The following is a 22,852-nucleotide window of genomic DNA, read 5'->3' as shown; positions in this document are numbered from 1 at the left end:
CAAGAGGTCAGATCTTGCAGCTTTCAACACAACTACACAATTCGTTGGGACACTTCCCAGCTCTTTGGACATCAGTACTTTTCACTGGTTTGCATAGATAGTTCTGTTTCTTAATGCTCAAATCACATAAGCGGCTGTTATGGATACTTTCCTTAGCTTCTCCAAACGGGAGGGGCACCCTGTCTAGGTGCAGTTGTTGGACCACATGGTCCACCCATTACAGGTCACGTAATGGATGTCCCTTCTCAACTGCTTTCCATCAACAATTAGCAACTGCCTTCCTTTGTCAGTGCATCTTGGTTCATTTTGTAATCAGTGTCACACTTTTCCAACACTATTCCATTGCTTACTGGGCCACCATGCACTTTGCTACCCTTTTTCTGTATACCTCTGGCTCCTGCCAATACAGGTTTCTGCTTAACCTGCAGTTGCTTGAACACTCTTAGCTTGGCCCAATACTTGGTTTCTCATCTCATAACTGTAAGGAACTCATGGTGGCAACAGTAAAGACGGACACAAGTGATCACAGTTCAAGGGTGTTTATTGAACTTTATAATGGGTGAGATAAATGCCCAACCTAAACCTAAATCTAAGATGGGAGCAAGCTACAACCATCGAATAATAATAAGGCAGTCCTAGTGGCGTCTTGTAAACTAAAAAGGGCCTATACTAAAAAATGTATTGCCAATTCTTAATACTAGTCACCAAAAAGAGTGTGGGACAACGTTCACCAGAAAAGAAAGAAGTGTTCACAAAATGATATGTCAGGATGGCATGGCTGGGTTTCCCTTCCCCACGTCCGACGCATGGGACAAGGTGCGACTCTCGAGCACTGCAGTCCTGGGACTCAACAGCACGAAGTTCACAGTTCAGGTCAATGATATCAAAGCCCCTTCAGAGGCGAAGTCTCTTTCCTGCAAAAGTCTCTTGCCTTAGAAGGTTTGCTGATTAGGAGTTACTAACAAACAAAAGTTCTCTGTGTTCTTGCACCTTGGGCGATTTCTCTTTGCCCTTCAATCTCACGCCACCGGGCTCGAATCCTCCTTGTAAAAACAGGCCGATTGCTCTTCGCCCCTGGGATCTCCCTCTGCCAGGCTTGGATCCTGTCTTGCAAAAATGGGCCTCTTTCCATCGGGTTCACTACGGGCCTTCGTCACAGTTCATGTATTACTCAGTCTTATTAGAAAGCAGGGCTCTTCAGCTTTCTTTCGGGATCCCTCGGTCGGGTTCAAATTGGCCAGTTATCACAGTTCACAATCGTAGTGGAAAGCAGGGTTTCCTTCACCTAGCTTTCCTCTAGCAGCAGGTCAGAGACTTTCTATTGTACAAGGGATTTGACGTGACCCTTGTAGGACCTCTCCGACTCCTCACACTACCCTTTCCTAGGGCCTTCTAGTTGTTGTAGTTTCAAAAACAGGTCCCTGTCAGAGCCTTTTGAGCGAGTGCCCACGTGGCGCCGGACCCCTCTGTACCTGGACCTCAAATGAGCTTTCTTTAAAGTTCAAAATGTTGCTAGTCGCAACCTTGGACTGAACACAGTTCAGTTTGATAGCAGCTTACTCCGACTCACCGGCTGTGCTGAACCCGTTGGCTTCTTTGTTCCCTGGAGTCAAAGATAGTACCACGGTAGCCAGCTTGCCTCTGCGCCTGCGTTATCAATGCTGGAGGCCCGTGTGTACCATTGACCTCTGTTGCTCCGCACGCCAGCTATAACTCCCAATCTTACGTTTTTCCTTCTGATGGCTTTGCAGGTCTGAGTTGAAAATGGCAATTCCCGCTTTGTCGTCCTTCCAGGTATCACTGCTTGTCTTCTCCCTTTGCACTGCCGGTTTGGTGTAGCTGTCTCCTTGTGTGTTCGGCCTTGCTCCAAGCGTCGTGCTCCACCCTTTATCCCTTTGGGGAAGGTAAAGGGCCGTCAGGTGTGCATAGTTATTGTCAATTGTCCGATTCAGCCTGACCCGAGTGTTGGGACAGGTCAGGTAAATGGCTCTGGTGTTAGTCTGTTGCCGTGTAAGCAAGTGTTTGTATGGGAAAGAGTGTGGGGGAAGTGGGGGGATGTAGAGCTTCTAAATATCCTACAGGGTAAGATGGGGCAAAAATGTTACAGGGAAGGGTATACTGTGTTTCAACCCTCAGTGTCCCACTTACGCTCCCCGAAGATGCCTTGCCCAGGTGATCCTCCCGCACTAGTCCCCCTTCCAGGAACTAGATCCAATTGCGATGGCTGTGTCCTGGTCACCTGGATGACAGTTGTCCGGGGACCAGCAGGTGACACACCTTCAGGTTTCTCACATAACCTTCTTGGCATTCTCTTGACATTTTCCCCTGCTTTGGTTTCAAGCAATACATTCAGTGGCATCTCCCACATGTACCATCTTTCTTTCACTCCACTCACGAGTGCTCATAACTTGCCTTTACTCTGGGTGGCATTTAAAGTGCTCTTAATGTCTTACAGTTCATTTGTTATTCAAAAGTACTTGTTTCGGCATTCACAATTGCTTTTCTTATGTTCCCTGTTCAAAAGTTCAATGACTATATTGCACATAATGACAAAACCGCTCTCTAGCCATGTCCGGGCCCCCTTTCCCAGGAAGACTCACTGGATGTTTTTCACGGCACTTCTGCAAGGTCCCAGGCAGCCACAACCTTTCTTTCCCTCTGGGCGTCTCGCTGTAGGAATGCAGAGGTGTTCCGTGGCTTCGCTCCCACAGTCTGCATGCTGTCAGCAGGTTTGGCTTCCCGCCGTGTGTCCTGCAGCTGGTGACTGCTCCTTCCTCGCAGTTCACCCCGGACCTCTGCCTTATAGCAGCCTTCCTTTCCGCTGCTTTCCCTCTGCACCCAGTCTTGGTTCTCCAGCGATTCTCGCGCCACAGCGCTTTCTCTCTGCTCAAGGAAGTAACTTTGCCTTCTCCCCCTTCCTCTCCTGCTAGCCAGCTGATCTCCATTAAGCTCTTTGAACAGCCTGTGCTGAGGCTTGGGATAATAAGAGCTAGTCCGCTCACCTTGAAACAAGTCACATGTAATCTGCAGTAACTCCAGACACCTCGACTTCGTTCCAGGTCGAAAATGGTGTTTGGGGAAGTTTGCTTTAAAAAAGGAAATGTGTATAACTCAGTGTCTCCTCCTCGTCCCAGTGTTGTTGTGGTGTTGCTTTGGGACATTTTGGGGGGGTGGGGCGGAAGAAGAGGGAAAGGGCAGACAGTAACCCACAAAGGCTTGAGGGATAGAGGGTTCATTATGAAAAGGGAATGGGGAATACCATGTCACACCTAAGGATGTCCTTTCCCCACTCCCCAAGTTCCCTCCACCCAGGTGATCGTCCCTCGCATATTCACCCCCAGGGTCAGGATCCAAAAGCGATGGCCTGTCCCTTGCACCTGAGAGGAGGATCCCAGGGATAAAGAAGTGAGAACGCCCTCAGATTCCTCACAAGGGTCAGAACGTGCAGCGAAGACACGAGATAGCAATTCCCAAAGCTCAAGAAGTATATTGGCAGACTAAAGTTTTATAAGAGTATAATCAGCTTTTGTAGGCCAGGTGAAGGACAACTATAAACCAAAAAACTCCATGAAGAATAACTCAAGAGTGTCTCCAGTGGCAAACGAAAACATAAGACTTGCATCAATATTAGCTAAAAATGTGGGGTGAAATGATTCCAACCACGGTTCCATTACACGTGACCCATAATTAAAGAATACTGTCTATTCATTAGCAACGAAACATAGGACACCTGCCTTACACCTTACACGTACACCCAGACATGAGACACAGCACAAGGCCAAATACAAAGAGATCACCCTGTTTCATGGCCTAAAAATGAGGGATGCATCTTCTTTAATTGAAAAGCAAGCAGTCCGTGGACCTCTCACCCCCTAGTCCTGTCTGGCTCATGTCTTGACGACCTGTCAGTTGTGCAAGGTTGGTTAGTATGAGACACCCAATGAAAATCCCTGATGTTGCGCCGCCATAAAGTAAGCAATTGTGAATGCCGCAGCCAATTAATTACCTGTTGCAGAGATGTCTTTTTACCTTTATCAATTTAGAGGCAGTTTTAGGAGGTGCTACCAGAGTTGCCCATTTAGAAATGTAACCCCGCTATACAATGTATATTTAATCAATACCATAGGTTTTTGGTAACTAAGACTACAGTATGTCGTCAGTTAAGACAAATGTTGAATACATAAACCATTATGTAACTAGCGAGAGCTCCAAGAATGTAATGCTTGTATGCGGCCCCTCTTTATTTTGATGATAATAAAGCGGGGTTTTGCCTTGCAATTTGTCTACTTCTGTTAATGAGTCCGGTTTGAACTGACTCCAGTACCTCTAAGTAATTTGGGATTTTCCAGGCCATTTTAGCATTAACCAGAAGTCAATATTGCATGCAGTTAGAAAGTGTTTGCAGGAGAGGAAACGTTTTTAGTTAAAGGTGAAAATAGGTCTGGGGATTCTTTAGGAGGCTTTGGGGAACACCTGTGTTGTATACAGTTTGAATTGTTGATGAAGGCAGTGGAACATGGAGGGTGGGTTAAGGTCAAAAGTGTCCTTCTGAACAATAACTCCCATTCTTTTGGATTGGGTATCAGCATGGGCAAAGTTATAACCATTAGGAACAATATTTACAAAAGTTGCAAACAATTAGTCTAATAAAAAGATAAAATGCTAACTGCTTTAACCTCAACAGTACCACTATTAGAAAGCAACAAATTAATATTTACAATTACATGTAACAGACACTTGCATCTACTGGAGAAAGCAATTTCATGGAAGAGAAAATAATTGTTCTTAAACATTGGAAATGACATAACATGACCACCATGCCATCACTGTGAAGACGAGCAAGACTGGAGGATTGAAACAATTGTGTGTTTTGTGTAGAGCATCCATGTTAATGGACTCTCAATGCTTATTAGTAAAATACCTATAATGCTACACCAATTCAAAATTAATAGCAAAAAGTTATTCTGGAACAAGCATATAATGCCAGCCAAAACATTTTATTGTAAAAGACCTTACTTTGTGTTGTTTTGTTGTTGCTATTTTGGAGATATCCAAGTAGAACAATAATATCCTCTATAACACGAAAATATTGGGAGCCTGAAGAACTGCAGGAATGGATGGTTAAAGTTACTAAGAGCTGCTGTAAATCACACATTAGCAGCTTGTAGTCATTCAGAGGGATTCTGTAAATAAATATGTATACATGATTAGAAGCAGGAGGGAAAAATATAAACACTACAGAATATTACCAATGACAGTTCAATTTTTTAAAATGCAATCATAAAATATGAGAAGCAGCATGATTCTACTTACCTTTAACACAAACCTCACAGTTCATCAGACAGTATAATATACTATTTTGATTGAGCCACTGTGTTCCACAAAGTACACAGAATACATGGAATATGCAATAGCCAATACACATTCCACTTATTGCCCATGTTAGGCAAAAACCTGTGCAGTTCCCTCTGGCACCACTGCAAAAGATTTATGACTACAGGTGTTTGGCAGTAAACCCACTTGGTAGCAGTCTGTACCACACAGATTCACTTGGTAGCTGTGGCTGAGCAGTCAGACTTCCTTCAAGAAGAGTTAGGCAGTATACAGAGTATTCACAATAGGTCAAGAGCACACAATAGAACAAGTAAACACTGACCAGAGCTTGGTGTAAAAGAGATATGGGATACATTACTCACCGTAATCGTATTTCTGATGCTTGTATCTGCTTAGATTCACATGCTGTGCATAGGCCGACATCTAGTGGAAGCTGCAGAGTATTACAGTTTGTTTTTCGAAACTCGAAAATGGGCGTCGCCACAGGGCGTGCCAGTAATACTATCCCTAGTGTGACGTCCACTGTACCCAAGATCCCTCACGTGTCTAGGATCCTTAGATTGTATTTTTTCTGACATGAGGTAGCATGAGGAGTAGCGTGAGTACAGATAATCCAAGCAGGTAGATAGAAAGGTAAGACTACAAGCAACCATGCGCCTTCTCTCAGAGGGGAGGAAGGGTGGGTCGCATGTGAATCCAAGCAGATACAAGCATCAGAAATACGATTACGGTGAGTAATGTATCCCTTCTGAGGCTTGTGGAATCTGCTTAGATCACATGCTGTGCATAGATTAGCGAGCAGTACCTGAAGAAGGAGGTGGGATGTGAGAAGGGTCATGAGCAAATAAGTGTCTTAGAACCGCTTGTCCCACTTGTGTATCTGCCTTGGAATGGGCGTCAATGCAGTAATGCTGAGTAAAAGTGTGAATAGAGCTCCAAGTAGCTGCTTTGCAAATGGTGTCAAGGGGTACATTTGCAATGAAAGCCAGAGTGGCCCCAATGCCTCTAGTAGAGTGGGCTCTTGGCGTGAAAGGCAGAGTTCTTTCAGAGAGTGAGTAACACAGCTGGATACAGTTAATAATCCACTTTGAGATGGCACCTTTAGAGACGCGATCCCCCCTCTCTGCCTGTAGCTACGGAGACAGTTGATCTGTTTTTCTTAGCGGTCTGGTCTTATTTACATAGCAGAGGACCGCCCTACGCACATCGAGGGTGTGTAGTTTCACCTCAGCCGAGCTTTGAGGGTCCTGGAAGAAAGCCGGAAGGTCGATGGACTGGTTTACTTGGAATTTAGATATAAACTTAGCTGAGAACCTAGAGTGTGTGCGTAAAACCAGTTTGTCTTTATGGACAGTAAAGAAGGGATCCTGCACTGACAGAGCCTGAATTTCACTGACCCTTCTTATAGAAGTAATAGCTACTAAGAAGGCAGTTTTATAAGTCAGGTGTTTGAGACTGCTTTTATGCATGGGCTCGAAAGGGGGTCCCATGAGCTTAGATAGCACCACATTAAGGTCCCACCCTGGTGGTGGGTTTGAAATAGGAGGGTGAAGTCTCTTTACTCCTTCCATGAAGGCTTTAACTACTGGTACTTTCCACCACGAGACCTTGTTATGGGAAGTGGTGTATGCCGACAGGGCTGCCAGGTGTACTTTCAGCGAGTTAAAATCCAATCCTGCGTCTAGCAGGTGGAGCATGTATGTAACAATAGTGGAAGGAGTGCAATCAACTGGGTTGATTTGTCTACTCTGGCACCAGATAACGAATCTCTTCCACTTGTCAAAGTAACAGTGCCTTGTGTTTGGTTTCCTAGATTCCTTTAGGATGTCCATACACCTCTGTGGTAAATTGAGATGTCCAAACTCTATGACCTCAGGAGCCATGCTGCCAGGTTCATTGAGTTGGGTTGCTGATGCACTGTTTGACCTTGGTGCTGGGACAGTATGTTGTACCAGGCTGGAAGTTTGATGGGCTCGCACACCGCCATCCTGCGTAGGTGTGGGAACCACGGTTGTCTTGCCCACATGGGAGCAACTAGGACGAGCGTCATCGACTCTCTGTTCATCTTGTTCACCACCTTCCTGATGAGGAGTTGGTGGAAAAGCGTACGCAAACATCCCTGACCAGTTCATCCACAGGGCGTTCCCTTGGGAGTCTGGTTGGGGGAACCTGGATGCAAATCCTGGGCATTGTTTGTTTTCGCTTGTGGCGAATAAGTCTATAGTGGGGAAACCCCACTGAGAGAAGATATTTTCTACGACCTCTCTGTGCAGAACCCATTCGTGTTCCTCTGGGAGGGAGTCTCTGCTCAGAGCATCCGCTAGGGAATTGAGCTCCCCTGGAACATGTTGTGATGACAGGAAGATGTTCCGTCTGAGTGCCCATATGCAGATTTTCTGGGCAAGCTTGGACAGATTTGGCGAACGAGTCCCTCCTTGCTTGTTCAGGTAGAACATGGCTGTTGTGCTGTCTGTCTGGATCTGCACTGACAGGTTTAGTAGGTGGGGCTTGAACGAGTGAAGCACTCTGAATACTGCCAGAAGCTCTAACAGGTTGATGTGGTTCTTGGCCACTGAGGGAGACCAGAGACCCTGAGCTGTGTGGTGGAGATGGTGAGCTCCCCACCCCGTCAGACATGCATCGGTAGTAACTACTGCCTGTACTTCGGGATCGTAAAAGGGTTTTCCCTGTGCAAGATTCTCTCTTGTCCACCAGTGAAGGCTTTGTACTAGTGTTAGCGAAACGACCACTAGATCGTCCCACTGACCACTTGCCTGAGACCACTGTTTCGCCAACCATTCCTGCATGGGACGCATGCGCAGGCGCGCGTGGGGGACCAGGTAAATGCAGGACTCCATCATGCCCAGTAAACGCATTGCTTTGCGTACCGTTATTTGGTGACCGGACTGATATTGCGGAATTTGCAGTAGTATATTCCGAATTCTTTCCTCTGAAGGAAATGTCAACCCCTCTTGAGTATCTAGGATTGCTCCTAGGAACTGTTTGGAGGTGCTTGGCACCAGGCTTGACTTTTTCTCGTTGATTGAGAAGCCTAATTCGTGGAGGAGGTCGATAGTTCTTTGAATGTTTGTCCTGCAAATTACTGGAGTTTCCCCCGTTATGAGCCAGTCGTCCAGATAAGGGTACACCGGGATTGCCTCGCTGCGTAGGTGTGCAGCCGCCACCGCCAGTACCTTGGTGAATACCCTTGGTGCCGAAGCTATCACAAAGGGCAGTACCTTGAATTGGAAGTGCCGACTGTCCACCGTGAAGCGCAAGTACCTTCTGTGCGCTGGGAACATGGAAATATGAAAATAGGCATCTTTCATATCCAAAGTTGCCATGTAATCCCCTTTTTTAGGAGGGTGATTACCTCTTGTAGCGTCGTCATACGAAAGTTTTGGGGCTTGACATACTTGTTGGCAGGCCGTAAATCCAATACTGGGCGCATTGTCAAATCTTTCTTTGGCACAAGGAAGTAGGTTGAATAAATACCCTTGTTTACCTGGTGTCCCGGGACGAGTTCTATCGCGTCCTTTTCTAGCAGAATGGCGATCTCCTCGAGGAGAATCTTCTGATGTTCTAAAGAGTGTACTCTCTGTCGTGGAGGATGGTTCCGGGGACGCTGCAGTAGTTCTATACAGTACCCTGTGGATACTGTTGACAGCACCCATCTGTCTGATGTGATCCCTTCCCAAGCCTGGGTGAAGTTGGAAATGCATCCCCCTACTGGGGTTGCGTGAGAAGGGACCCTGAACTGAGCGTCACTGCTTTGGTGGAGGCGTGCCGCCTCCCTTGCTGGGGCTGCCTCTGCCTTTACCACGACCTCTTCTATTACCCCTGCCGTAGCCCTGGGTAGACTGTTGGCTGTTGTTCCACTGTGTACCCTGCCCCTGGGAATAGTTAGATCCTCTCTGGGAATTTTGGCCGCGTGGGCGACGCAAATTACTATTCCCTCTCTGGTTAGGGGGTTTATTGGTTAACTGACCAAGGGACTGGAGTGTCTCGTATTCGTCCTTGGCATTCTTCAGTGCGTCCTCAACTGCCTTACCAAACAACAGATCGGCTTCCACCGGTTTGTCCAACAATGATGCGTGGGTTTCTGCCTTAAAACCAGACTGCCGTAACCACGCATGTCTCTTGATAACAGTGCCTTCTGCTATCAATCTGTCTGCGGTGTCAAAGGTTGCTTTCAAAATGCAACCAGACACGGCTCTACCCTCAGCGGAAATCCGAGCTAGCTGACCCTTTAAAGGTTCCGGAGCAGCGGCTATGAGTGCCGCGACTTCTTCCCACTGATGGCAGTTGTAGCTGGCCAACAGGGTGGTGGAGTTTGCAATCCTTGCCTGATAGGCGGACGTTGAGGCTACTTTCCTGTCGAAACCATATAGTTTTTTGCTCTCCTTGTGTGGAGGAGCTTCGGACAATGACAAGGGTGTTCCAGCCCTCTTACGAGTGTTAGTGACAACTAGGGGTCTGGCTTCAGATGTCCTCTTATATAGAGAGGGTCAGACTGGGCTGCCCTGAAAAGTTTTTCAACCCTGGGATTGACTGCTCTGGTGAGGTTCGGGTTCACCAGGGACGGGTCTATTCTTCGCTGAATGGACTTAAGGATAGGGATGGTCTGGGCAACAGGCCTCCTTTCTCCCACTAACTCCTCGGCGAAGTCCCTCTCCTCCTGGACACCGTGGGTGTTAATATGGAAATGTTCTGCTGCACGTGCGAGAACCTCGTTTAGGAGGGGTTGGTTATCGACAGGGGAGTCGGTAACCGGGGCTTCGTTCTCTACCGGGGAATCTACTCTGTAGGTTTCAGGGTCTTCCTCTTCTTGGTCCTCATCATCCCCATAGTAGCCCGTCCCAGTTTGCTCTTCTACCATGCCAAATTCTTGGTCCTCACCAAAGGAAGCCTCCCCTTGATACAGTGAGTATGGTCTTGAGTATGGTTGTACCTCGAAGGGGTCTGTAGACCTCATCGGTGTCTCAAACCGGGGCTTCTTACTCGGGGGGGGATAGGATCGTTAGAGCCTGAGGGTGTCGCCCCTTGTGGATCATACGAAAGGAAATGGTCTGGATTTTTATCGTAAAAGTCAGCCAAAGAAGACATCCGTGACATGACCCTATCTATGTCTTCACTCGACTACTTTTTGGAACTGGGAATGACTCTCTCAGCAAGTCTCGGAGATTTATCTTGAGTAGATTTGCTGGTTTTAGACATATCAGCAGACCTGGTCTTGTCTGTCTGTTTAGGGGGAGTGGTGTGTTTTACAAGTGTGGAAGAGTGCAAAGGCTGCTTCTTCTGCTGTTTTCCCCCCTCCCCGTGAGTGGAAAAGTGTTTTCCCTGTCCTTTGGTGGCTCCAGAGGTTTTCGACGCCTGGCGTCAAGGATCGGTGGTAGAGTCCCTGTCCTTCGAGCGTGGGGCCGCGCTGATCTCGTCTGCGGGCTCCGACTCCTGGAGCGCGGCCTGGGGATGGAAGTCGTCTTCGTCCTCTGACGATCGAACTTCTGTTAGCCTAGGGAACGAGGCACTCTTGGCAAGAGTGGATGATTGCCTGGAGTCATGCGGCGATCTCGATCGAGAACGCCCAGAGGACACCGAATTGGACCGTTCTGTTTGTGCCTCTTTCCGAGAACTCGACGTCGTCGAGTCTTGGTTGGACTTCGTGTGTTTAGTGTGTGTGGTGTGTGAAGCGCTTGTGTCGCCGGGGGTCTTCCCCATAGCCGCCCTGCCGGACGACCTTCCGAGGTCGGGGACCTGCGCTCGGCTGTCTTTCGATGCCGTAATGCTCTCGCCGTCCGAAAGTACGGCGTCGCTGCCGTCGCTGAAGGCGCCCTCCGCTGCCAAGGCCGCCTGCCTGGCGTGGTGGGCCCAACGCTTCGTCGAACGGTCCTTAAGTGTCTTAGGTTTAAACCTACTAAACGCTCTGCAATTCGCTTTGGGGTGGTCCCTCGGCAAGTAGAGATTGCACGTGGCGTGCCTGTCGACCCAAGGGTATTTGCGATTGCACTTGGGGCAGAATTGCAAAGGGGTACCCTCCATACGCACCTTGAGGCAGGGGGCTGTTAAGTGTAGGAAATGTATAAGGTGTACCTATATACCAAGAGTGTAGAGTATGTCCAACCCCCCACTCTCCCTACTTGCAGGGCCGAGGCCAGAGGCCTTCCAAGGCCCGGGCCAAGGCCAGAGGCCTTCCGAGGCCCAAATCCATCGTGCAGCAGCCGACGGTCGATTTCTTCTCCAGCCGGCGTCGAGTGTCGAAGTTCGACGTTGGGATGGGGAAGGATGTAAATAATGTAATATTTTTAGCAAAAGTATGGCTAAGGCCAGGGGACTCCGCAAAATGCTTCCGACCAGTATGGCGGAAAAAAACAATCTGAGGATCCTTGACGCGTGAGGGATCTTGGGTACAGTGGACGTCACACTAGAGATAGTATTACTGGCACGCCCTGTGTCGACGCCCATTTTCGAGTTTCGAAAAACAAACTGTAATACTCCGCAGCTTCCACTAGATGTCGGCCTATGCACAGCATGTGATCTAAGCAGATTCCACAAGCCTCAGAAAATTATTTATTTAAAACCACATCTAGAAAAACACACAGGCACTAATAGTAAGCAATTCAAAAACACGGTCACTAAAAGATATACACTCCCTTAAAAGAATATTAGACAAGTCTTGTAAAGCCCCACTTATTTTCAGACAGCGGTAAGCGCTTAACGTAGATGGCACTCTAATAGTTCGTTTTAAAAAGGGAGAGAAAAGCAGACAACAAATTGAAACAGATCCCAACATTTTTTCAAGAACACAACAAGGGAGGAAGGCAAACTAAAACCGTGAAGTTAGCGTTCAAGAGGCCGGATCCACTTTCAGAGGATCCAAACGAAATGTGTCCAAGGTCACACGGTTGCAGTGCACAAAAGTCTTGTAAAGGTTCAAGAAGGAGTTGGACCACAGAAAGGGACGAGTTAGAGGGTCAAGGCGGCCAGCCCAGTCCAGAAGGTTAAGGGGTTATTATTACCTTGTAGCAATCTTTAGAAAGGGAAGCCTGGCGGACACGGTACCTTAAAGTGGTGAGAACGCTCCAGCGGGGGCAGTTGTTTCTGTGCAAGTCGGTGCTTCGTCCGGGGGAAGAGAGGATCTCGTCGTGGAGGAAGACAGGAGTCCATTGCACTGCCAGGGAAGAAACCAGCCGCGGAGTTTCTCAGGTACAAGGAGCGGTCCGGTGATTCGCGGTTCAGTGGTGAGTGGCTATCCGGCCGCCAGGGTGCTTGGCATGGGCAGTTTGACCACAAACCGGGCTGGGGTGCGAAGAAAGAAAGGAAAACTGGTTGTGCCCACCAGTCAGGGGAAGAAGCCTCTCCAGCCGGGAGATCTTCTCTGTCGTCGGGAAGTGGTAAGTCGGTTCTGCAGGGCTCCACCGGTGGTGTCGTCGTGGTAGGTCGGCTCAGCTTCTCCCTCATTGGATTCTCAGGTCCTGTGGCGACTTCTGAAGTTCCAGTCCCCAAACCTTGCTTTTATGCAGAAAACCCCCATTCACTCAGCCTGTCACTTAAACATGCTAAGTGAATCACACAAGAGTGCGACCTGAGTTACCAAGGTAACTCGGTCCAGGGTGCCTAAACCCCCTCCCATACCCCCTGTGGTACCCAGACAGAGTGGCACCACTTTTGGAGGCTTCTGTGGAGAAGCCCACCAAAAAGTGGAACAAAAGGGGTCGACTTGGGTTGGAGTCACAGAAGAGAACACAAACGCCATTTTAGAATAGAGTCTTGGCAAAAAATACCAACCGGAGAATTAATATTAATTAAATAAACCGGCGGTATGTTCGAATCTAGGAGAATTGAATAATTAAAGTTGGTAGCCTCGAACAATCGGAAAATCCCTTAGGAAAATATTCACGGTCGAATATATTACGTAGATTCCACTGCCACCAGCCAAAACTCGATCAGGGGGGACGGAGACGTGCCCCCTCGACTAACAGATCCCGGGGCAATCGAATTACCCCGACCAGTAGGTCCACAATATGATGGTTTGTACGGGTTTCTGTTAATAATTTGGGACTAGTAAAGCCAATGGTGACTTTACATGCCCTGGGAGACAGTAGTCAGTACCAGGGTATGGAGTCTATGGTGGGGTGTCACTATGACACCCCTGTGTTACTGCACGGAGGGTGCTGTGTAACACACATAGGAAAAACACATGAGACCCTATGGAGTAAAGGACCCCATAGCCCAAAAAACACATTACCAGTCAAAGGAATACCATTAAGCATGTCCAAGAGTGGGAGGAAAAGAGTCTCACTCTTGGCAGGAGGAAAAAAACAAACTCCAGAAATCCAACAAAGCTGCTGGGGGACTCACTAGGTTAGGAAATTCAGCCTAAAGAGAGAATTCTCCCTAACAGCCCACAACTGCCACAATCTCAAATTGACTGGAAACCAAAAGCTTTGTTAAGTGTTGTCAAACCATCTCCAAGTACCTTGGGAGGTACACCAAGGGAGGGCAGACAACTAACCCGAACACCTAATAGGAGAGAAAATCCCACCACCACCATTCCCAAGAAAACATTTGAAACAAATAGGTCAAAATAATGCATTTAGGGGGCACTGTTGAGCAGCAAGTATGGCAGCTCGAGACAACAGCTCTGCGCCTCGAATGATCCTTTTCAAAGAAGATCCTTAACTCACGGCGCAGCAGTGAGCTGTGACCCGCTTGCCTGGAATGCTTGAACGCAGGGCATCTGTAGTGCCCGGTTGCAGTTTTTGGGCCACAATTTTCCTTCCTGACTGAGATCCTAGGGGCTGCAGGAGGCGCTGCATGCAGTCCTGCTCTGGCCCGCTTTGACAGTGACAGTGTGGTGGTGGTGAGTGGGATCAGGTGAAGGTGGCCGACGGTGGAGGCGGGTGGCAGACCTTGTCCCTGTGGGGAACACCTTTTAAGTGCTTGACCGCCACTTAGAGAGATGCCCATGTCAGAGGCCCATTGCTGCCGCTGCCCACAGTGGTTTTAGTGTGGCTGCCATTTTGCCTGCAACGCTGCAAAGCGGGTAAGTGAGCTCCAGTGCCTTGTGCTGAGGTTGCGGAAGTAGTAAAGATCCTCTACATACCAATAAAGCTCACAGGGCCCCAGAACTGCTTCCACACCTGGCACATCACTGGAGAGTGGACCAAGGTGTACTTTAACTTATTAGCACATCGCTTTCTGAGCCTTCTGCCTGACATCTCTGCCTGCTGGAGGTGAGGCCAATCCTAATTCTCACTTATTTCTGGGAATAAACTGCTAGGGGCTGCTGCCATTTTTCCTGAAGTGAGTCCCCCATTTGAGTGGACTCACATTGATCCCTTGGCTGCTGTACAAAGAATAGATCACATTGGTGACCCCGAAGTTGTGACTGGCCTCCACCCTGCGCTGAACCAAGGTCCAGATGACGCAAGGCTGTGGGAAAGGCAAGAGGGGCTGACAAAAAAAAAGGATAGAGGGTGGCCACCATTTTGCTTCTTTACTATTACCATCTTTTTACCTATATGATCAATTCAATACTCAATGTAATTCTTCGAGCGCGTCAGTGAAAAAAACACATTGGCATAAGGATGTCGAGTATAGAAAGAGGTTCAAGGTTGCCCCTGAACCAACCAGGCGCTCTCGTTATTCCCTATTAAATGTTGAATCAAAATTTGTAAACTACTTCGTCTTTTACATTGCAATAATTCAACTCCTTAAATCATATTATCCAAGTACATATTTAGTGACTCAGTTCATTTATTTCTTCATAAAAGGCAGTAAAAATCCCAAAAGTGGACACAACATTGAACCCCTCGTTGTATAAAAAATAAAATAAAATATAAAGGCAAGAGGGGCCCCATGGACTTCTTCACAAGCACCCAGCATAGGGATGCTGCGACCTGCTATACCCCAGTGGAGGGCACTGGAGAGGGTCCCCCCCCCGAACATTCCAAACATGCATCCCTACATGTCAGCGATGCAAGCTGGCTTTGCATCTGTGAACTCTAAACTTGATGGCATTGTGTCAACAATTAACTCCCTCAAAACATAACTGGATAAGGAAAGTGGTCGTATCAAAGCTGTGGAATCACGGGTCAGCGATCTGGAGGTCACGGTGGGGAGGCACAAAAGGGATCATCAAACCTTGAAGAAGGAGCTTCTGGCTGTATGCTCAAAATGTGAAAATTTAGAGTCACGCTCCCGCTGGAACAACATTGGAATAGTGTGAGTCCCTGAGAAGGCTGCCCGTGGCCCTATGGAACAGCTTGTGGAAGGCATCCTGCAATCTATTTTTGGTGAGTTGTAGTTTTTGGCGCAGTTCCTGGCCCTGGAGCCCCTCCTAACACCATAATTGCCAGGCTCTTAAACTATTGCAACAGAGATCTCATTCCTAAAATGGACAGATATAAGGGAACGCTTCAATTCGACCAAGTGAAACGCCTCCTATACGATAGACAGATCCATATAATATGGGGAGGGGATTTTAATACAACCCTTGACTCCCAATATTAACATAAGGAACCTATGAGCTGAAGTTAACATAAATGACACACGACCATAGCTCACTAACAGACATGTGAGAGTAATGAGCAGCCATCTTTTCCAAAAACGGGAGAGAGCAGGCTTTCAGACAGGCAATGGCCTCAAGGCTTCGAGAGAACACAATATGCTGAAACGACAGAAATACAGATCTGTGCAGAGCCCAGACAGAAGCTGTCAACCAAAGCCAAGGTTACTGCAAATTAAGGGAGGGTATGATGGCATCGTGAGTAAGACACAGACAAGTTAAAGTTTGTTCATAAATGTTTTAATAACTTTAAAAGGCAAGGCGGAGTAATGACTAACTTGCCCTGTTCTTGCCCTATTCTAAGGTGGGAATTCCCTACCTAAAGAAAACTAAGGATAGTCTGCAAGATATCTGTTTGTGTCGAAACCCTATAATTGCCCTCACAACTTATTGTATACAATGTGTAGGGATGTCAGCATCAAAATGAATAGTGTTCAAAATAAAGCTTGTTCCAGCTCTAGGCTTGTAATCAGCTTCCCCATCCTCAAGTTCAAAGTAGTTCATACAACTCAGGGGGTTCCCCTCCCCAAGAGGTCAGATCTTCCAGCTTTCAACACAACTACACAATTCCGTGGGCCACTTCCCAGCTCTTTTGACATCAGTACTTTTCACTGGTTTGCATATTTAGTTCTGTTTCTTAATGTTCAAATCACATACGCGGCTGTTGTAAAACACAAGCTTCTTTGTGGATACTTTCCTTAGCTTCTCCATACCGGGGGCACCCTGTCTAGGTGCAGTTCCCTGGGCTCTAATTAAGGTTGCTCAGACTCTGCACCAGCTGATGTTGTACCAGACATTAACTGATGGTGACAAATACACCCTTATGAAAGAGAATATACCTACTACTCCTCAGTCCATGATTCTGGATCACGTATAGATTTTTGGTTGATCACCCCTGACTTGATGTCAATGGTTAAGGACTGTAGCATATACCCCAGAACATTATCTGAGTAGTGTTGTCGCTACTACTTGAAGATATTCCCAGACTGTATCCTCTCTGGAGAATGGCACCGGCTATGTTACAAGACACAAATATTGTTGAAACATTACACACGGATATTGCAGAATTCTTTGCATTAAATGAGGGGGCTGTCCAGTTGCATGCCATGCTATGGGAGGCATTGAAGGCGTGGATGCAAGGGCTGCTTATGTCCATATCATTGGACACACTTCGGGCTTTCCGGCGTGACCTAAAGGAGGTTAAGAACCAGATAAGGGCACTGGTAAATGCATGTGAGGTAACACAATCTGGGTTCACGTTAGGCAGATCCAGGAACTGCTGCGAGGTTTCACACCCTTGCAGATTGAGAAATCCAACACATTGCTGCTCCAGTGAGAGCCAGGAGGTATAGGGAGGGAGATAAACCAGGCAGATTGCTGGCCAGGCCAGCAAGGGGAGAGGGTTTTAGGCAACCCATTGCTAGTATACAGGGGCGGAATGGACAGAGGCGGGTGCGTGAAGCTGCCATCAATGATGCTTTCTCTGAATTGTATTCTGCCCTATACGATAACTATGACACTGTGACCAAAGGCGAGGTCTCCCAGTACCTGACAGGCATCCTTTTGCCAGTGCTGCCAGAGGAGGCTACCTGTTATTAGAACAGCCCATAACAATTGCAGAAATAGTATAAGCAGTGAAAGCACTCACTTCCATTAAAGCTCCGGGCGTGGACAGATTAGGGCTAGAGCTTTACAAGACCTTCCACCCAGAATTGGCCCGAATGTTGTTTTGGGAAGAATCCCTTGTGAGCGGAGAGCTCCCCCAGTCCATATGTGAGGCAGTTATAGTGTCCTGCTTAAGCCCTGTACACCCTCACATGAGAGGTCCTCAAACAGGCCGCTGTCGTTAATGCAGATGCTAAGGTCTTTGTAAGAGTTTTTGCCACACGCCTACTTCCGGTCATGCTACAGCTGCTGCACCCAGACCAGTCTTGCTTTATCCCACAAGATCCACAGCACTAAACCTATGACAGCTCTTTTGTGTGTTAGCACAAATAAATCCCCTGTCTAGAGTGGTGGCGGCTTCACTCGATGTCGAGAATTATTCAATTCCGTCTCCTGGTGCTACCTTTTTCAGGATATTCTGCGCCTTGGAATAGTTCTGTACTTTTTGCAATGTGCCAAGTTATTATACTCAAACCCATTGGCTAGAGTTCTGCCCCATTCCCATTGAGGCGGGCCGCCAGCTTTCTCCCTTGTTATTTGTACTTACGATTGAGCCATTGGTGGCACTGGTACGGGATGTTCATGTAAATAGAGGGATAAGAAAATCGGGACACAGGTTATTTCGCTGTATGCAGACGATTTGTTACTATTTGCCGCGACTCTGATCAGAATCTGGACCCCATTATGCAAGACATACATAGATTTACAGGGTACACAGGTACAAGATAAGCACTAAGTCAGAGCTGTTCCCTTTAACGCCCACCACTGAGCGACCTGCGCATCTTGGGGGGTTCGTTGGGCCCCATATAAATGTTGGTACTTGGGGGGTGGGGTTTTTCCTGGGACCATCAAAATCTATACTTGGACAATCACGAACTATACCTGCAACTATTGGCAGTGAAACCGACGCTGTGAGCTGGTCTCCTGATCTCCCTATATGGACAGGTGTCATTACTCAAGATGGTGGTCCTCCTAAAATTGCTCTATTATTTTATAAGGTTAGGACAGTGGCTACCAGATTCATCTGGGGGGCTGGGTTGCCAGGATCAGCTGAAATAAGATGATGGAGACATATGAGCGCGGCAGCCTTGCAGCATCTGATTTTGAACTATTATCTGGCGTCCCAAGCCCATTTCTCTAAACACTGGCACACTACTTCTACAGCTGTTTTTCATCTACAGTCGGAGCGCTATGGAGCATCCCCCACTAACCTTGGTCAGTAATATTCAGTGAACAGTATATGAACTCTTGTACTTCTGACCCCGTCAGACCCACGGTCAATGCTTGGTCAAGGATCTTTCAGAAACTGCAGATTCAAATTCCCCACCATAAGTGATCCCTGTTTTGGGGCTTTCCAGGGATTGCTCCCATGTTTTACAGGGAAATTTAAAAAGCTTGGGATCCAGCAGGGCAGCTAACTCTTGGGGACATGTTTATATTAAAGGTTTTTATACCGTGTACTGTTGCCACCCAAGTGTTCGCTAGGCGGTCAGGCGGATCTGCAATGCAAGGAGGGAGGGTGGGTAGTTACTAGGATTGAGCGGGAAAACAGCAAGAGAGCTGTGATGTGCTGTTGGCAGCTTCAGTTCAGAAACACTATTTACTGAGCATAAATGCAATTTTCAGAAGTTGGCCACCAGGTGCTGTTATGCAAGATTATGGGGGTCATTCCGAGTCCGGCGTTAAGGGAAAAACGAGGCCGGTAAAGGAATAACGACTTCCTTTACCGTCACGGGCCATTCTGACCCACCACACCGTTATTTACGTCACCGTAAACTACGATGGCGTAAATAGCGGACCAGTGTCGCGCGCCCGACACACCATCGCGGAAATAACGGGAAGGCGTAAACCATCTCCGATTCCAAGCAAAGCGAACACCGAAATAACGACCTCCACAAGGGCGCAAAGTACCTTACCGCCATGGCGTTAATACCGGCATTGCGGGAAAGGTGTTAACAACCCTGATCAGTGTTTGGAAGAGGAACAGGTGCACCCAATCAGCACAGGTGGAGGCAATAGAGTCTGGCAGAGCACAAAAGGAGCACACCCACACACCACACCCCCTCCCACACCAAGATGATACCAATTGTAGCAGCATTCCTGGAGCTGGAGGCCCTGCTTGCAAGGCAGCAACTACAACAACAGCAACCACAGCCACCACCACAGAGGATACACAGGAGGAGAAGGAGGGTGAGACAGGGCCAGCATGCCCTACCGGTGCAGCCACCATTACCACGCCGGCAGCCACCCCCTTCAACCTCACACCAGAGCAGATCCACACCCTGTACCGGCTTGACTGGGACACCATAACCACCATAGTGGCCCTGATACATACCGACATAGTGAGCCTCATAGAAATCAACACTGCCATCCCCCCTCTACTAAAGGTAGTGTCCGTGCTCCACTTCCTTGCCACAGGCACCTACCAGCATACAGTGGGGCACATGCATGGCATTTCACAGCCAATATTTTCCCGGATACTCAACCAAGTGCTGGATGCCCTCCTCAAGCACAGAAGGGACTACATATGCCTCCCCCGGACTCCACAGGAGATATATGATACCAAAGCTGCCTTCCATGCACTTGCAGGCATGCCAAATTGCATAGGGGCCCTTGACTGCACCCACGTAGAATTGGTGGTTCCTCATGCCATGGAGGTGCCGTATCGCAACCGCAAGCAATACCACTCCATCAACGTCCAGATGGTGTGTAATGCCAGTAAAGCCATCACACAATGCAATGCTCGGTACCCCGGATCAACTCATGACTCCTTGGTCCTGCGGAACTCAACACTACCACGCTACATGGACCGACATGCCGGACAACGTACCTGGCTGCTTGGTGGGTAACCGTAATGGGCCATGGCAGTGCATTGGGGCTCTGAGTAGGTTGTCAGCATACCCCACTGTGAAATGGGGTGGGGGAGATACATACTCCACCCGGGAGGGAAAGTGGGGGGGGGGATGCATACCCCACCCGGGAGGGAAAGTGGGGCGGGGGATGCATACTCTACCCGGGAGGGAAAGTGGGGGGGGGATGCATACTCCACCCGGGAGGGAAAGTGGGGGGGATGCATACTCCACCCGGGAGGGAAAGTGGGGGGGGATGCATACTCCACCCGGGAGGGAATGTCAACGCCATTGTACGTTGTGCACCTCACAGGACACTGTGCCCCATGACAAGTGGCACGCCACATTACCACCTAACCACACAGTTGTGAATACGAGCCAACACCCAATGGTACCTGACAAACAGTTACCCTGGCCAAAGACCACGACACATGCACCACACATCGGTGGACCTTACACACCGTAAGGTCATCGTGCACCATGCAGTGCAATAGCACCATGTCGCTGACTCCTGCATCTCAACACAAAGGACAGTCATCCATGGGAGTGCATAGAGGTTAGTCTAACAGGGATCCTCCTGCGTGTGACTGGTTCGGCACCTCCATAGGATAGCTGCCAATCACCATGATAGGGATCAGTGCTGAATGAAAGGTATGCTACCAACTACTACCAACACACCCTTACAGCAGGTCTTACGCAAGTCATCAATTAATGCAGTCCAACACTGCTGCATGCATAAACGATGCACATGCAACAAGACATGAGTGCGCACCATGACCCATCAGGGAGAAGCTACCCGCTCCATCATTCCATTGGCCAGCACACATGGCCGGACCAGTAATGGGTTGACTGTATCCAGGGACATGTGTGCATGGCCAGTCATCACCCGCTGCAATGTAAGACTAGCACAGTTCTCCACCATGAATGTACTAACACTTACCTTCATTCCACTCTCATGCAGGTGATGCTGGCTATCCTTTTAAACCATGGCTCATGACCCCGGTCCGCAACCCCCAAAACAGGCACGAGGAGGACTATAATAGATCTCGTACCCGTACACGGGTGGTCATAGAGCAGGCCTTCGGCCTTCTAAAGGCACGATTCCGTTGCCTCAGCCGGTCAGGTGGGGCCCTCATCTACAGCCACGAGAAGGTGTCCAAGATCACCATGGCATGTGTAATGCTGCACAACATGTGCATCCGCCGGAACGTGCCACTGCCCCCTGACGTGGGACTGCTACCACCAGATGAGGAGGAGGTGGAGGAAGGAATGGCAGAACAGCAACACGGTGCCGATGCACGGGAGGGACGTTGCGTGCGACAAGCATTGATCGAGCAATATTTCTGAATCACAAGTCAGCTGAGGGGGTGAGGATGACAGGGCATTGGGCACTGGGTGTGGGGATACAGGTACTACATGCACTGTGAGACATTAAAAGACACATGCACAATAATGAATGTCCACTCTGTATTGTAGGATAGACCAAACTGTGTATTGTATGATGATGTCCAAACGTGTACAACAGATCCTTCACCATCACCCCCCTCCCCCCCAACTCCCACACACACACCCTCAACCCCCTCCCCCTCCCCCCCAAATCCCACACACACTCTCAACCACCTCACCCTCCCCCCCAACTCCCACACACACCCTCACCCCCCTCACCCTCCCCCCACAACAACCCCACAATGTTCCCATCAGTGCAGCATTGGCCACATGTGTGTGGCTGCACGGTCAATGGGCACTGCCAGAGCCTGGGGCATCCCTTCCATTCCGGCGCATCGTGCGCAGTGACCTACGGACCGGGCTGGTCTGCGTGGAGGAGCTCTGGGAGGGTGGCACCTCTTGCTGGGGCTGTGGTCTGGGGGGTGCTGCCTCCAGGGCATCAGCAATCCTGCCAAGCATCTCACAGATGCGGTTTGTGCTGGTACTGATGATCTCGCCCAGAGCCTGAAGGTCATTATGAAGCACCAACCCTGATTCCCAGTTGTCCCGGAGAAACTCCTCTATCATGCCCATGAGGTGCTGGCAGCGCACTGTTTCTGCAGCCGATGTGGTCGGCAGGCTTTGTGTTGTTGTGCCTGCAGGACTTTCAGGACTTCCTGCAGGGGAAGTGGGCTCATGACAGACAGGTGTATCCCCTTCGCCTGTGAGCCCTGGGCCGTCACTCGACCCAGGGTCGCTATGGGCAACCTGGCTGTACGAGGGAGTGTCTGGGCTCTGTACATAGTCATTGGGCTCCTCCACGTTGTCAATGGTGTTTGGTGATGTGCTGCCTGGCACATCGAGGATGCACATGGCAGCATTCTCCCCTGACGCACTCGATTCCTCATGGTGCAGCGTGGGGCATGTGTCCCGCAGAACTGCAGGCATGTCCAGGGCCGCGGATGGGGGTTGTGTACCCTCCATGGGGGTTGCTGGGGCAGGTGGTGTGGCA

General features: G+C 48.8%; 1 protein-coding gene across 1 annotated transcript in view; it reads right to left on the bottom strand.

The window, feature by feature from the left end:
• The window catches only part of LYST (lysosomal trafficking regulator), a 3,942,656-nt gene that overhangs the window by 2,079,934 nt on the left and 1,839,870 nt on the right, over nt 1–22,852 (bottom strand). Inside the window, exon 27 of the mRNA XM_069606985.1 lies at nt 5,017–5,183. Coding sequence (XP_069463086.1) covers nt 5,017–5,183 — 167 coding nt within the window. The remainder of the gene's footprint in view (nt 1–5,016; nt 5,184–22,852) is intronic.

This window comes from Ambystoma mexicanum, chromosome 4p, assembly GCF_040938575.1.
Source record: "Ambystoma mexicanum isolate Mex_15411 chromosome 4p, UKY_AmexF1_1, whole genome shotgun sequence".
Taxonomy (NCBI): Eukaryota; Metazoa; Chordata; class Amphibia; order Caudata; family Ambystomatidae; genus Ambystoma; species Ambystoma mexicanum.
This window is presented reverse-complemented; position numbering and strand designations above follow the sequence as displayed.